This window comes from Anarhichas minor, unplaced genomic scaffold (assembly GCF_050575085.1).
Source record: "Anarhichas minor isolate MPS153535 unplaced genomic scaffold, ASM5057508v1 ptg000027l, whole genome shotgun sequence".
NCBI classification, from domain to species: Eukaryota; Metazoa; Chordata; class Actinopteri; order Perciformes; family Anarhichadidae; genus Anarhichas; species Anarhichas minor.
Genome location: NW_027466473.1, coordinates 19,611,251 through 19,627,387, shown reverse-complemented (window position 1 = coordinate 19,627,387; position 16,137 = coordinate 19,611,251). Strand labels below are relative to the sequence as shown.

General features: G+C 42.6%; 1 protein-coding gene across 3 annotated transcripts in view; it reads left to right on the top strand.

Moving 5' to 3' along the window:
• Nucleotides 1-435: 435 nt before the first annotated feature.
• The window catches only part of dbn1 (drebrin 1), a 79,242-nt gene continuing 63,540 nt past the window's right edge, over nucleotides 436-16,137 (top strand). For all 3 annotated transcript variants that reach the window (XM_076101762.1, XM_076101761.1, XM_076101760.1), the window contains exon 1: nucleotides 436-561. In XM_076101762.1, coding sequence (XP_075957877.1) covers nucleotides 479-561 — 83 coding nt within the window. In that variant the 5' untranslated portion in view covers nucleotides 436-478. The remainder of the gene's footprint in view (nucleotides 562-16,137) is intronic.

Below are 16,137 nucleotides of genomic sequence, written 5' to 3'. Positions count from 1 at the left end.
AGCAACAGTTATAAGCTAACCTTACAGTAGCTCAGAACGTCAGCTTGCAATAATTAGAAGATTAATTGGCAACTATCTTTTATAATTTATTGATTGAGTAATTTTTCATGCAAAAAAACAACAACACAATCTCCTCAGATGTGAAGATTTGGGGCTTTCCCTGTCTGTTGTGATTGTAAACTGAAGACGTTTTGGATTTATAGTTCAGACCTCACATTCTTCTCCTTTTTTGACATTATACAGACGTCGTTTTGTTTTTATTTTGCATCTGACAACAGCTGATGTCTTTGTACAGCTATAGAAGTGAACCTGTCGGCACTAGGACCCATCAGGGTATGAGTTCCGGCGCTAGGACCCCTCGGACACCGTTATGGTCTCTTTGTCTCCACCAGTCAGAGCGCCTCCTCCTCCTCCTCTCTAGTCTCACTCCGTGTCTCTCTCCATCAGCAGCGGTCTGGATGCTTGCAGGGACAGAAACATGGCTGTGAATCTCGGCAAGAACAGACTGGAGCTGCTGACCGCCTACCAGGACGTCATCGACGAGACCTCGGACACCGACTGGTGAGTCCTGCGCCCCGGCACGGCCGTCTCCTCTCTCTCTCTCCATCTCTTCTTTCCTGTTTCAATGCGTTGCTGCTCTCTCGGCGTCCCTCGGGGTTTTCTTATCCGGGTTTGGTGCACGCTGAGGATGCGCAGGGCACACAGTGCAGCATCATCATCATCATCATACCCGTAGTGGTGTAAACTATACAGGCCGGGCAGATTCCCCTACTGCTCCACGCGCTGTCAAGTCAGTTTGTATCGTTAGCTTTGCGTAATTACGCGCATTAAGCGGCTGCGAGCTGGAGGAAGCTCTTAAAGCGGTGAAAGTGAGAGTTTTGTATTTTTTTGGGGGGGTTCGTATAGATCAGGAGAGCAGCAGGTTTTTCGTGTCTGGACTGAACTGCACTGCAGAGTCGGGGCAATGTGCGCTGCTGCTGTGCAACACCGTGTGCGCACTGGACAAATAATTGTGCAAGCGGACCGCTTTGTTTCCCCTCAGTTTCTCCTCTTAGTCGGGACCAGGTTTACTCGCAGCCAGCTGGAAGCAATTTCAGGCTTTTATGCAACGCGATGCAGCAGCGCACGCGTGTGTGTGTGTGTGTGTGTGTGTGTGTGTGTGTGTGTGTGTGTGTGTGTGAGGCTTCAGCATGGGTAAACGGGCCTGGTCCAGAGATACTGATGAGCCCGTGCATCCCCAATCGAGGGGCGAGGCCGGGAGGGGGGGGGGGGGGGGAGGGGAGAGGAGAGGGAGGGAGGGAGTTTGGGAGGGAGGGGGGGGCTTCCATCATCACTCTTTGTGGCCTTTTCCTCACTTGGAAATAGTGCAAGAGGTGGCAAGCAAAAAGCATGCTGAAATATAGGACGTGGAAGTGAAATCACTGCGCTCAAACCGCATTGTATTCAGCTTTAAAGTTATCATGAAGCAAGGTTTTTGAAAAGACCTACAAGTACTAGAAGTGTGGAAATGCACAAGTGGGAATTTTCTTTGAATTCCAGACAAGGTCGGATAATAAACCCGCAAAAGAAAATTTTGTCCCAAGTCTACAAATATGGAAATCAAACTATTTTCAGTGGAAAGTTGTTTTTGATAAATTCTCTTTTATGCATGCATTGGTAGAAAAACACAAGATGCACTTTTAGAATTAGAGACATAAAAAACACAATGTGACCATATAAGGGCCACGAATTTACATACACACTCAAAGAACACAATTAAAACATGGTTTAAAAGCAAAATTAAAACATTTGAATTAAAGTGATGCTAAAAGAAAAAAAGTAAGTCCATGACTTGTCCGTGAATGTAAGTCCAACACTATCTCTCTGTTAGCTCTGTTTTTGGTCTCCACCAACTCCTGAGGGAAATATCTCTTTCCTGTATTGATTTCCGCTCGTTACATGCATACGGCCTACGGTAATTAAAGTACTTAGTTAGGTTTATGAAAATAAGTGGACCCATTTTTTTGTAGGTATGGCTGAGTTGACTTGAGCTGCAGATTCAGCTGTTCATCTTTTAGGTTCCCCTTTCACATTGTGACTTGTTTTCATCTCTTTATTTTAAAAGGATGCAGTATGGTGTCATTGAATTCACAGCCCGCACACAATAGTCGCCACTAAGTTCCAAATCACTGCAGGTCGGGCAGCGTTTCAGCTCAGATTACAGATCCTGTTTTTGAGTTGTTGGGAGAAATGTGAACCTGTGCCATCTGTTGCCGGCCATTAGTCTAAATGAGGTCAGATTGACTTGAAAACGCACGCAGTGGTTCTGCTTTCAGTTTGTAGCCTCCGTGGTTTTGGGGGAGGTTTTGGTTCCACATTTTGTTCTTGGTTTGGACCAAGAACAAACTTCTGTTGCAACCCTGTAAATCTACAATTAATACAATATCCAATGCTTTGGGGATTCAAATGTATCAAATATTTGGGATGCACTCCCCTATAGTTGGAGATCAGGAGTGAAATAACATTGTGTATTCGGGGAATTGAACAAATACATTTGAAAGCTGCAACACCACATTTAGGGTCATTATAACAAATCAAGGCAGAATGGGAGGTTCATCATGCTGGATAATGAAAGCTTTGGATACCAGCGCCAGTATATAAAATACTGTTAACAATACAAAACCCCTATTTTTTGTGATGCCAACATTGGATGTAACAAAATAGGACAATTGCTGTTGCAATTGACCAAATATATGATTTTAAATGAGGCAAAGTCTGATCAAAGAATAAGTAAACTTTACCACTTTTCGCTCGGTACTCAAAAAGTATTGCGGTTGGATACCTGGCCCTCTGGAAACACTTCTGTATCACTCTCATGGCTTCATTTTGGGGTTGTTTATTGACTACAGTCAATCATGTGAGATGTTAGTCATACATCGACTGACAAAGTCTACTTTCTATCTCTTCCTGAGATTGCCTGAGATTGTGTCACAACAGTCTGGCACTCAGCTCTAAAAAAAGATGGAAAGACGTCATTGTTAACTGCTTGTTAAGTTGTTGATCCAGACAGGAAATTATGCTCCCCCCCCCCTTCACTCAGACTCCCCTTCCTTTAAGCTCTGGCATCACAATGTTTGCGTGTCACCCCGTCCTGTTAATGTGACTGACAGCTGCCGACAATCAACCCACAGGTTAATGTTTGTCCTCTCAACTGTTTGCTTGCTCTGTGGGATGATCTGGTGCAGCAGAGAGACGATGCGGAGGGCCGCAGGCCCGCCCCCGTTTTTCACACTTGATGAGATTTGAACAAAGGCAGAGACTTCCAAACGCCAATGACCCCAAACAACACGGGACACCCTCCACCCCCCTCTGTCCTAATAATGATACACCCATCTATCCATCGAAGATCCTCTTTAAAGCTAAGTAAGGGCAGTAGTAGTCTGGCTTCAGGGTCTCTGATTTGTTCAGCGCGTTAAATGGGTCTGGTGTTTGTGTGCACATTAACGAAAAAAACAATCAACCAATCGGAGCTTTTTAAGGTTGCATTGAGAATTACCTTCCTGCATAGCTTATACAGAATAATGATGTATATTAGGCAGCAACAAAAACAGTTTAATGCTGTAGTTACTGAAATAGCTCTAGCTTCAAAATGTTTGGATTTTGCTGATTATTTTTCTCCGATTATCGTAAACCCAATCTTTCTGGGGTTTGGACCATTGGTTGGACAAAACAAGCACTTTGGTAAATTGAAATTACATTTATTTGCGCTATTTTAATCGGCAGACTATGATGAAAAGAATTTAAGTTATTGGCCTGAACTGGATTTAAATTAAATTCCCCACAAATTGAGTGGTCTTTTAGTGTCCGGTGTACATTCCTTTAGGTTTTTTTTTTTTTTTTTTTTTCTTCATCTTCGGCGTCCTCTTCATCTTCATTACCTGCTACGTCGTCTTTATCTTGTAAAGGTTTGATTCGTGTCTCCGGCTCTTTTTGTGTCAGCAGTGGAATCAATCAGGAAGGTGTGTTTTTCTCTTTTTATTCCTGGAACACAAAGCTGTAGAGGTTTATTCATTAACTACATCCTCACATAATGTGTGTCCCTGTGAACGGGCCTTATCTCACAGCCTGCCATCCTGCAGCTCGTGTCTCAGCTCTCAGAGGAGAGCGATGCAGAGAAGGACTTTATTAAAACGATGCTAGTTCTCGGGGCTGGGAGAGAATCCCGTATGAGAATGTATCGCTTTTCAATCAAATCATATCGTGATGAAATCATATGTCGTGGTACACGATTACATCGTCTTGATGATAACAAGCATACTAACACAAATTTGTTACAAAATGTGATTGTTTTGCTCTAAAGTTCTTAATTAAATGAGAAAATACTCGTTACTTTTCACGTATTTAAATCTCGCAAGAGTGCACAAAACCCTGCCGTGAGTTGTTCTTCTACATCATTTGATCTAAACCACTAGCAGTGCAGCAGCCGGACTCTACGGATGGCAGTGTTGGTCCAGACTGACATACCTCAACAGTTATGGGATGGATTATCATGACATTTTGTACAAACATTCCTAGTTCCTAGAGAAGTAATCATCACATTTGCATTGTCTACGTTTTTAAGAGCATATCCGGCACTCAAGCTATATGCTCTCTGCAAGAGGAGCTTGTTTACCCTTTTTGACCTCATGTCATGTGGTGAACAATGTCCTGTGGCAGCAGGAAGCATTTGGACATCAACATTTGGTTGCATAGGGACTTCAAGTCAGGTGAAAAGGACTTAACTCAGCAGTCCTACAACTTTTATTTTAGGTTTTTAGCAAATTGATTTATGTTAACGGACGGCGATGTCCATATTCATATTCAATGTATGAAGGCGTGTTATTGCTAACCTGCTTTGAAATGCTGCTGTATTCAAAGGGAGAATATCAGCTTGGCGATCTAAGAGCTGTAACAAGATGGGATCGACGTTTACAGCGTGTTCTCATTATTTCATCCAGCGCCTGAAGGACGAAGAAAAGACCGTCGGCTCTCTAACCACAAATGTCAGACTGTAGCAAAGGTGACGTTGTGAAAAAAGGGCAGTGAGTGATTCAGGGTTATCCAATATCAAACAGTCTGCAGACGTTCAGGAATGCTGATCGGCCCGAGGCTGCTGCCATATGACCCTTTGACCCCCTCCAGCTGTTTGGGGAGGCCATTACCTGACGAGTCACCTCTGGCAGCTTGACAAAAGAGGAAACTGGTGGTAAGAGGAGCCGAGCAGGAGGGTCGGCGGACTCTGAGTCATGTTTCATTAATTGCAGCTCTCAGACAGAGAACCGTCAGGTCTGACGCAGTTGTTCTTTTTATGAATTTTCTCTCGTTACTCACATTTTTCTACTTGGCTATTCATTTATACATGTTTTTTATTTACCGCTGAAAGGCTTTCTATTCACACTGACGGCTGGGTTCAAGGTTGGTCATTCAATGCAGCACCAAGGAGGTCAAATGAACAACAAAACAGTGCTGGAAAAAAACAGCTACAGGCCACGCACTTGGCACTCTGGGCTCGTGGTGTCCTTTGGTGGTGGATTTACTTAGACAGGTAACAAAGGAAAGGACAAACCTGAATAAATGAGTGTAGAAATCTTCCAAACAAGGGCTGACTGAATGGTTTGATGATAAAAGATAATGTGACTCATTTATCATCAAGCTATGGTCTTCATGGTCACCAGATCTCAACTGAAAACCTTTGGGGATAATTTAAGTGCCGAGGAGTACTGAAGCTGGAACAAAAGGAAGCGTATCTTTTGGCGTTCTCAATAAGTGCAATAGTACATTTGCTGGAGGACGTGATTTAATTTGCAGATGTTCTTTGATTAATGTCAGACTACATGGAAAATCAGAACGTGAACCTTAGCACGCACTGGGGCGATTTGAAGCGGTCGGGATGAGAGTCAGTACCTCCAAGTCTGAGGCCGTGGTTCTCTCATGGAAAACGGTGGATTGCGCCCTCCAGATTGGAGGGAGTTCAAGTACCTTGGGGTCTTGTTCACGAGTGAGGGTAAAATGGAGCGGGAGATGGACAGGCGTTGGGCGGGATGCGGGCGTTGTACCGGACCGCATTGTGAAGAGAAAACTGAGCCAGAAGGCAAAGCTCTCGATTTACAAGTCCATAGGTTCCCTCGCTCACCTACGGTCCCTTGCGTCTAAAGGGGCCAGCTGAGGTGGTTTGGGCTATCTGATCGGGATGCCTTCTGGGCGCCTCCCCCTAGAGGTTTTCTGGGCATTCCCAACTGGTAAGGGGCCCGGGGGTAGACCTAGAACACGCTCGAGAGATCATACATCTCATCTTGCCTCGGAAAAACACTTAGTCCCCCAGGAAGGGACGTCTGGAATAGCCTGCTGCCCCGCCGGCGGATAAGTGGAAGATAATGGATGGATGAAAATTGGATGTCATTGGCCCAGATAGCGTATTTTATTCGACCAACAGTACAAAAGCGTACAAATATGATATTATTGTACCTTTTTATCAATGACAAAGAAAAGCATCAAATTCTTACTTTTGAGAACTGGGACTTTGGGATATTTTTAATAAATTTACCATTGATTGACTAATTGATTAATCTCCAATTCGTAACAGCGCTAGTATCAAATGATGAGGAAACATGTGACCCAACTCCAGTCACATGATATTTTTCGTCTGTTTCGATTGTTTCGTCTGGCTGTTAGACTTGTTGGAGCCAGTGAGAGACGAACCATATTATTAATGGATCCTCAACGTTTTCCAATCGGCTTCATATTTCTTACGACCGATTCTTCTCAAGTCTGTCAGGAGGCAGACAGGAAGTATGTTCAGACGGCTCCAAATTTAACCTTTTGACTTCTTGTAGGTGTTGAGGACATCAGCCAGAAGCTTGCAACCTATTTAACTTCTCTTTTTCTTTCTGCTCTTAGCAGGTATTAAAGCCATATGAAGTATGTTTCCTGCTCTCTCTGCACCGCCTGCACTCTCTTCAGATTAATATAGAACAGGGTCAGTCGTACAACATGCAAAGCAGGCTCTTACCTTCGTCATGGCTGCTTTGTCAAACACAGTTGGACGTCGTCTCCCTGGACAATTAATCTCCTGTCCATTTTACATTTATAGCTCCTGCATTTGCATGAGCAAACATAGGTTCAGTCAGAAAATGGCTGCTCCATGGCCAGTTTTGGTTCTTTATTTTGTTCTAGAAAGATTCAGATTTTTGTTTAATGCTGTAATAAACCCTTTTTTTGAACTATTTCGACATGAAAATTACATAACTGAAATGATGACCCAGTTGTTTGACCTCATGAAAGGGACATTAGGGAAACAAATCCATGCTACATTTTTGACAGATAAGGCATCGAGGATATTCCTCGTTGTATTGATCGGTCGCTCTTCTTCCCTCCCCTTTCTCTGCCTCCTCTTCCTATCTTATTTTCTACCACTTTTAATCATTGACCAGTCTTTTCAAATCTATTTTTCTCTATTTACCTCGTCTTCTTTGCCTCCCTCTTCTAGCAGTTAACATCTATATTCAGGGAGACGGTGGTTCAAATACAGCTGTAGTTTTTTAATGCAGAGTTTGCTAACTGACATAACAAGTTCCCATGCTAGCATGTTCCCAGTTTGCTAGCCTGTTAGCCATTAGCACACCAGATACAGCCTCTCTCTTCCTCCTGTCCTCTTGTGCGGCTTACTTCTCTCCATCTTAACTCTCTCCATCACCTCCATCTTCTCTTCTTGCTGGCGACTCGCCACAGCTCCATAATGAGGTCGTAACCTCCAGTAAATGTCCTAGAGAAATGGGAGATTTTGGGTCGGACGGCGGGCGTGTCGGGCCGAGGTCAGCGTCAGGATGAGGAATGAGGAGGGTGACGTTACGCTGCAGTCCAGACGATGAAGCCAGCAAATCAAAACCAGACACGCTTCAGGCCTCACAGGGATACTTTTTAAAGGTTCATTCTGAAATTTTCCCCAGAAGACACTTTGTCATATGGAGGGAAAGGTCACTGAACGGACTCTGCCTTCCTAGTATTCTCAGCTTGCCACACTGAAAACAGCGGCCACTCCGAGCTGTAAATTGGCATTGATTTTGGGATAAATTGAAAAGATAACATATTTAAGATTGGTTCTTTTCACTGTAATATCGGCTAAATAAATCCTTATTTGCTCACTAAACATGCTCTTACCACTTACCACCTGACACAAACATGCCTGTGGCTAATCCAATCTGGTCCGGGTGCTCGGCCTCCTCCTGGATCTGCAGATTTATCAAAGGGTCCTCCTGCTGCTGTTTCCAGTACAGAGACAAACACTTAGCTGAGATGATGAATTCAGTGTCAGGATGACTCACCCCAGGTGGATTTGGTGGTAACTCCCTCCTGATGCAACGCATAATCGGTCTTTATTGTACAATATGGAGCTCCGTACAGATGCAGCTGCTGGGTGGTGCAGAAAACTGGACTGAAGATACATTTGTTTTTAATCCAGAGCTTGTTAACTTTTTTTTTAAACTGAATCTCTCGTATCACTTTTACATCTGGGAGTAGGAGGGTCTCCACTCAGATTATACTCTGCTCTGATTTAGGGGAATGCATTTGGATGTTTTCAAAGGGCTGTTTCTCAACTGAGATAAAGATAATATTCATTAAATAGTTTTGGTGAAACTTACGGTGAGTATCAGTACCTCCCTGCTGATCTGCTCTCCTCACTGACTACAAACTCTCTTATGATATTCTCCTCCCTTCTCTTTGCATTACATTGATATGGTCTGTGTGTATTTATGAGGCCTTACAAACATGCATTTCTTCCGCTTTAAACATTTGCAAAACTACATATTTGAAAACATTTTGTATGTCCGTGTTTGCTGACTAGCAGTCTTCTTCCTTATCTTAGCTGGTTCATTGCTATAATGTTACTCCACCAGCTGTCTGATATTCACTCCATAAAACTGTGCATCTTGTGCTACAAATGATGATTAGTTTCATTAGCAATGAATCTATTGCTCTTTCTTTTAAATCATTCATCTAGAAAATCTAAAAAAACATTTTTTTTCCCAGAACTCAAAATGGTGTCTTTGAATTGTTTGTTTTACTCGAACAACAGTCCAAACCCAAAAGAGATTCCGTTTTCAGAGATACGAAACAAAGAAATGTAGCATATCCTCTTGATGGATAATCTGGAATCTGTAAATGTGATGATCTTTAGCTTGATAAATTAATAATCTGTCATTAAAATGTTCGTTTTTGGTCACTGGACTGGACCAATTGGTTATTTCCGCGCTAACTGTGACTCCATCAGGAGGAGAGATGTTTCATATAAAGATGAGTGTCGGTGATAACAAACAGATTGCTCAATAAGGTTTTTCTTTTGGTGGAAAACAAAGGAAGATGTCACAAACTCCGGGGCTGAGGGAGTGAAGGTACAACCCTTTTTTTAATGCATTTAACACAGGAGGTGAATGTCAGGAAAAATGTACAACACCCGGTTGAGCCAAAAGCCAGCTTTTGTTAAATGAACAGTCCACTTAAAGTGTACATGTAGTCAGGCCGAGTGTCAGGCTGTCAAAGGTTCTGAGTTCAAAAAGGGGAGCGTTGCAGTTTGCAGCCTCAAAGCTTTTTCTAAATCTTTCTTTTTTTTTCCATCTCTGTGTTAGTGTGAATCATTTGCACTCTGCACTCTCAGTTTCAAAGCAGGAGGGAGAAGAGGAGAAGAAGAAGAGGGAGATCAAATTGGCCAGAAAAGAGAAGTCAGTCAGCTGTTATTTTTAGCTTTGCTTTCACACATTTTACATTTACAACCAGAGTCACAGGATTCATCGCTTTATGCAGAAAGAGAACGCATTCAGAAATAATGACGTGATTTATCTATTTTATTTAGTGGACATGTTGATACTCTTTAAAGAACATACAGCAGGTATTCTACAGACCACATTTAGCACCTCTTTAAACAAGACTCCTCTACGTAATAATAACGTGAATGTTACTGAGACTAAGTAAAGGCTCAAATTAAACCTCCAATTTTGCGGTTTAACTGCCAGACAATGCTGTCTGTGTGTGGAGTGTTTGAACTATTTCAATCAAGTATAACAAGCAGCATCCAACATTGTGAGGAGATCCTAATCTGAGACAGAAGCTTCAGTCAGTGGTGCCGTGGTTTAAGCCTCCCAAGGACAACGAGCTGATGAGTTCATGAGTTCTTTCTGATTCCTCTGTACGCGACAAGGAGCCAATATGGGGCTTGAAACGCACTTTTCCTCACTGTAATGAAATGTGTTTCGAGTCCACGGGAGGCAGAAACTACAAAGACGACTGTCAAATGATTTAAGTGTCACAAGAACTCGACAATCTTAATTTGATGTCCAATTAAATTTGATCCAAAGACATTTGAAATGTTTTCACGTCATTCCTGTGCGCGTGGGGACAGCAGGATGTCGTCCTCCGGAGGACTCTAATGAGCATGCTGTGTGGACCCAAATACATGTAGGAAGCCTTAAACAGGCTTTCAGCGTCCAGCGGGCAACTTTGATTGGAATGAATGTGACGCCATCTTGGAACACAGCTCAGCTCTTGTGATGGAGCTGTGCTGCAGTTACAAAACAGCTTAAAGAATATGTGTCTTGTACTGGAATAGTGGCAAATATACGTTTATTGTAATATACTGTCGGTGCACAAAGGTGCATTGATTTCTTGTGTGTATACAGTGCTGCATGTAATGTGGAAATGGGACACAGCTACAGACTTTTATTACATAGTTTATCACCCAAATACACAAGTCCTGCATGCAAGACTTTACTGAAGTAATGGGATAAAGGTGCTCGCTGTGTGGCTTCATCTGTAATAATATACCATATTTTCTTTGTTGATAATATTTAGTATAAATAAGCTGAATAGCAAAAGATCCTGATTGCCGCAGTCTGGTCAAATGTCACTTTTCTTTGGAGTTCTCAGTGGAAAAATAAATCGGCGGAGTCTCATTTAGATGAACAGGCTGTTCAAGTTAATTGAGGCATCTGCCAAGTGTAGTACAAATACATGTTCATGTACACACAGTACACACTGCAGTCAAACATGATGCTAGTTAGACAGAAAAAAAAATACTTTTACTGCAGAATGAATTCTCCCACACTGAGTTTTAGCTGCGAGCTTGAAGAACACCCGATGCAGATACTGACTGTGCCGACCGACCAGCAAGCGTTTAGATAATTACCTGATCTAATGCCTGTTCAAACTCCCAAAACTCTTGTGCATTTATTACATTTTAAAAAGTGTTGCAGATGATTAAGCGATGTGATTCCGCAGCCGTTTCACTGGTTAGATCACAGATTTTAGTGTTCAGTGTTTTTAGAAGCAGTGTCATTCAAAACGTATCGTAGAGCCTTCGAACGAGAAGCTTCTGATCCATCCACGGCCTCGACGGTCCACAGTGAGAAAAGAGAAAATTGATGGATGACTTTGCGAGGTGAAGGAAAGCTGTTTGTTTAATGGATTCTGAAGCATTTGACACTCTCTGATCGTAAGCCTTTGACGAGACTCAAGGCTGTCGGTGATTAAACCACTGAAACAAGCTGGAAAAGACTAAAGCTTGTGTGTGTGTGTGTGTGTGGGTGTGTGTGTGTGTGTGTGGGTGTGTGTGTGTGGGTGGGTGGTTGAATTCTTGGCTGTTCCTCTCTTTCAGTGTTCTCAGGTCAAAAAGCAAACGAGAGTGTTTGTAATGCCACATGTAGGCCGCTGTGTCCTCTGCTCTCTTAAGGACTGAATTTGGCTGCTCTATGTTCACATACACACCAACAATGCCATCATTATGGGATCAAAGCAGTACGACAGAGCCCATTAAAACACAAGTATTTAATGTATGCTCATCGGCGAACACAATCACAGTAAGCGTGTTTTAGCCTTGTAGACACTTTAATCCACACATGGCCGGCGGTGGAAGAAGTACACAGACCTTTTACTCAAGTAAAAGTATAATACCACGAAGTAAACAGCAGATATAGTAGATTTAGTAGATTTAGTTTGGTTATTCTTGATGCTATAGTTGAGTGTAAAGACGGGAAACACCGGCAGAGAGTTCGTGGGGGTCACATATGAGAGCCGGTTGGGTATCGGCCACTGACTGATCCACAGTGAACAGTTTCCTTATCAGTGTCGTTATAAAATTCAGTGTTAGATATTCATACATTATTCAATCATGGCGGGCCGCTGACTCAGCTTTTTAGTGCTCCAGTGAACCCTGGCTCAAGTTGCCTTAACAAAAAGGTTTAAATTCTCTCCTTGTTCCTCCTGTAGACGGTTTGAGGGCCAAGCCGTCCTCTACTCTCCACACCAGTTGATGGAAACGCACCGAATTCGCATTTCTTTTTAATGCGACATATCAAAAGTTCCCTTCATATCCTTTTAGCAGCTTTACAGTCCGGTGCCTTCCTTCATTGAACTATTTCCTCATGTTTCTAGTACATAGAAGTACCTGAAGCTAACCTCGTCCTATGTTGAAATACTGGTGGCAGTTTTGACTCTGGGAGACTTAATGCCACTTAGTCTGTTGTTTTATTGAATAAAAAGCCATCAGAGCTGAAGCCGCTGCTGCCAGTCGGCGCTCTGGCTGGATTCAGATTGGAAGTCAATGTGGTTGAGTCTCTTTTTGCCTGTGAGCGGGCCTCTTTATCTGACCTCTGGACTGGAACGTAATGGCTTTTTAAACCAGTTAACCTCTGTACAAAGTGGACTTTAGGCCGTAACTGTATTTGGCGATGTTCACCTCTGCGGTATCTCCTGTTTGATGAGGATTCATCAATCTTAATCTCGCACCACAAGTTTAAGCTAAACAGAAAATCTTATTTGTCATGTATGCAGGCAGTCTCTATCTCAGTAGAGCGGCTTTTAGTTTAGCTAGTTCCTTCCTCCACCTCCTCTTCATCACTCATCATTTCTACTTTCCCCTGTCATTCCCAGTATCATCTGTTGCCCCCCCGCACTTGGGATTTTTCTTTTTAAACTCTACCCTCCCTGTACTTTCTTCGTTTCTGCCTTTTCAGAGAGCTGACTGCTATCTGTGTTTTTTGGAAACGTTTTTTTTTGTTTTTTGTTACTCCCTCTCTGTCTCTATCCCTGTCAACGTATCCCATCATGTTGCTCTGTTCCGTTCAAACTGAACCTTCTGATGTTAAATCAGTCGAGACTTACAGTTCATCCCCCGCTATCCCTTTGTAAACAATGGACGGAGGGACGGAGGTCAGTGTTTGTCCACTGTGGACCTCTGAGTCACTCTGACACTGCCTGGGACTGTGTGTGTGTGTGTGTGTGTGTGTGAGAGAATTACTCTTATCTCTGTTTGATTGTTCTGTTTTTTGTGTGAGAGCTGATGAGTGGGTACGATGACAGCAATGTCACTAAACAAACGTACTTCAGCTCAAGCCGCTGATATTTATATTTGCAGATGAATGTAGAATCCAGCAGTGTTGGAATGTAACAAAGTACATTTACTTGAGTACTGTACCATAAACTTTAGGTCCTTGTACTTAAATTGAGTGCTACTTTCTACTTCTACTCCACTACATCTCAGTGGTAGTTAATTGTACTTCATACAGGGCTACATTTGTCTGACAGTTTAAGTTATTTGACAGATTACAGTTTTTCATCCCCTTCCTGTCCCGTGAAAAACACGAATGTGTTGATGTTGAATGTTTGTGATAAACTGACGGATGAAGTTTTCTTTTATGTGTCTTTTGGATCAGCTGGAAAATGCATCATTATAAAGCTGAAAACAGCTGTTTTTCTGAGGTCATGACAACATATAGAACATGAAGCATTGCTGTAGATTGAACTACTCAATAGTATCAAAAGGAGTTAAAATTAGCACAACTTTAAACATCTACAGCAGTAAAATGAAACATACACATTAATGCAGCAGACATATTATTCCAGAAACATTATATATAACATCTTCTTTAAACCGGATTGAATTTGGACGACTAGTGAACTTCTTTATGAATGTCTAGATTATCATACGACCACTGTTCTAACAGCACATCGATGGCTGTATTTCAATGTGAAGTGGCTTCTGAACACGTTGCTGAATCAAAGGAGAAAGAGCTGAAAGCAGAACTGCAGACAGCAGCAGCAGTCAGAGGAGATGGGGGATGGGCGAGGGGAGATTTAGAGGGAGCTGATGAGGATTTGGAAAGGGATAGAAACTGAAACTAGTAGCTAAAGAGGTCAATAAAGGGGGGGGGGGGGGTGTGTAAACACTGCAGCACTGTTGACAAGAGGCCAAACCAGACTTAGTGGGTGTGTGTGATCCTATTAGGGTCATTTACATTACAAAAACACATTTCAAGACTCATAATGTCACGTGAGGTGTCTTGTCACCGTGGAGCAGGTTTTTTAACGATCCCTCCTCGGCTGCGATGTTTCTGCGGCGCTGTAAGCTACAAACAGACTCTTTAATCCTTTAAGACAGCGTGTCAAACGATCAGTAACCTGTTGAGAGAATTTCACTGTAAAAAGAAGAAAAAGTTGAGAAGTCTAAACAATATTTTAAAGGATTATGGGAAGAACGTTTAAATGCTAATATTTTAATCGAAGACTTAACATATTGAAATTGTTATTAATGCCAAACAATACGAGTTTTATGGCGTAAGATTGCAGACACACACACACACACACACACACACACACACACACACACACACTGAAAGGAACATCATTAATATTTACTGATGAGATGACACATTTAGACCAGCACCATCATCTCCACCCAGACGATTGAAAAAAAAGTCGGTCAGCCGGAGACAAAAAGCAAACACATGCGAAAGAAATAAAACATCTCCAGGCTGGAGGAGGGGGGGGGGGGGGCGGGGGGGGCGAGGCTCGAGGCTCGACTCTCGACTCTCCGTGAACAATCCACACAGCTGTGAATTGTTCCTCCACTTCCACTCGCTGATTTAAGAGTTTCAAGAATTCGCTGAGGCCACTTAGCAGCTGGGATAGCTCGACACTGAAGGTCAGGGCAGGCCACACATCACCACACACACACACACACACACACACACACACGCGTACACACGTCTCTACAGCTGTCCAATTTGGTCCAAGTAACAATGAAATTAAGTGGATTCAGAGCAGCAACACACAACCACCATTCAAGCCAACAGTATCACTTTAAGCAGAATCTTTCTGGTTTCGACCTCATGCAGAAGAAGAAGAAGAAGAAGAAGCTGCAGGTTAAATGAAGTATTCCATATACACGGTTAACTACCACAGAAGGGCTTTACTGTAAACCCTCCGACTCCACTGTGAAGCCCCAGCGGAGCTAATGCAGTTCAAATTACTCTAAACTCCTCCAGCTCCATGCGAGAGAGACAGCCGGGTAATGTTTCTCATGTACAGACAATACATTCCTCTCGACTGTCCTGCAGCTTCCAGGCTTCTCCAGAGCTGCAGACTGAACCATTTTTTTTGTTTTTTTATTATCCTGCCAAAAGAAAAAAAAAGAGTCTCACAGGACAGAAAAGTGAACATCACCACAATGCAGTCCTTGAGCCAGACTAGAAAATCCCAGTCTAATCTTCACAGCCAGGGGTGGAAGGTTTTAGGAGATTGTCAGAGCGAGCCTGGCAAAGATATTTGGCCGTTAAACCCTCCAAACCAAATCCACTGGTCCCCAAATTCCTCTCCAAAGACTAGAGGGCTGGTAGGCTTTCCATTTATGTTTTGTTGTCATTTTAAAGAAAGAAACTACTTCATATGCTAAAGGTCAAAGATTACTGGGGGGTTTATAAGGATCCCAAAATACATATTGGGATATTTTACAGTTGGAACATAAACTTAATCTTCTAATGGCCGATCAGTAATAAAACCGACAAGATAATTAATGAGACATTCGATGAGTTCATGTACTTTACGATCCTAAATGGATGGATGGACTTTATAACCTGCGTGCAGTGCATCTACAGTGAAGGTGGTGGTTACTGGTGATTGTTGTAATCAATAGGAATGATGACCTTTCGGTCCTTTTTTGATAAATGATGAATGATCAGAATCGGGTTCATTGCTTAGTAGGTTTTCACATCCAATGAATTGATATTTTATTGCGTAATGGTGCCAATAAACATAAATAACAAGAGAAACAATCAACACGAGAGAAAAGAAACA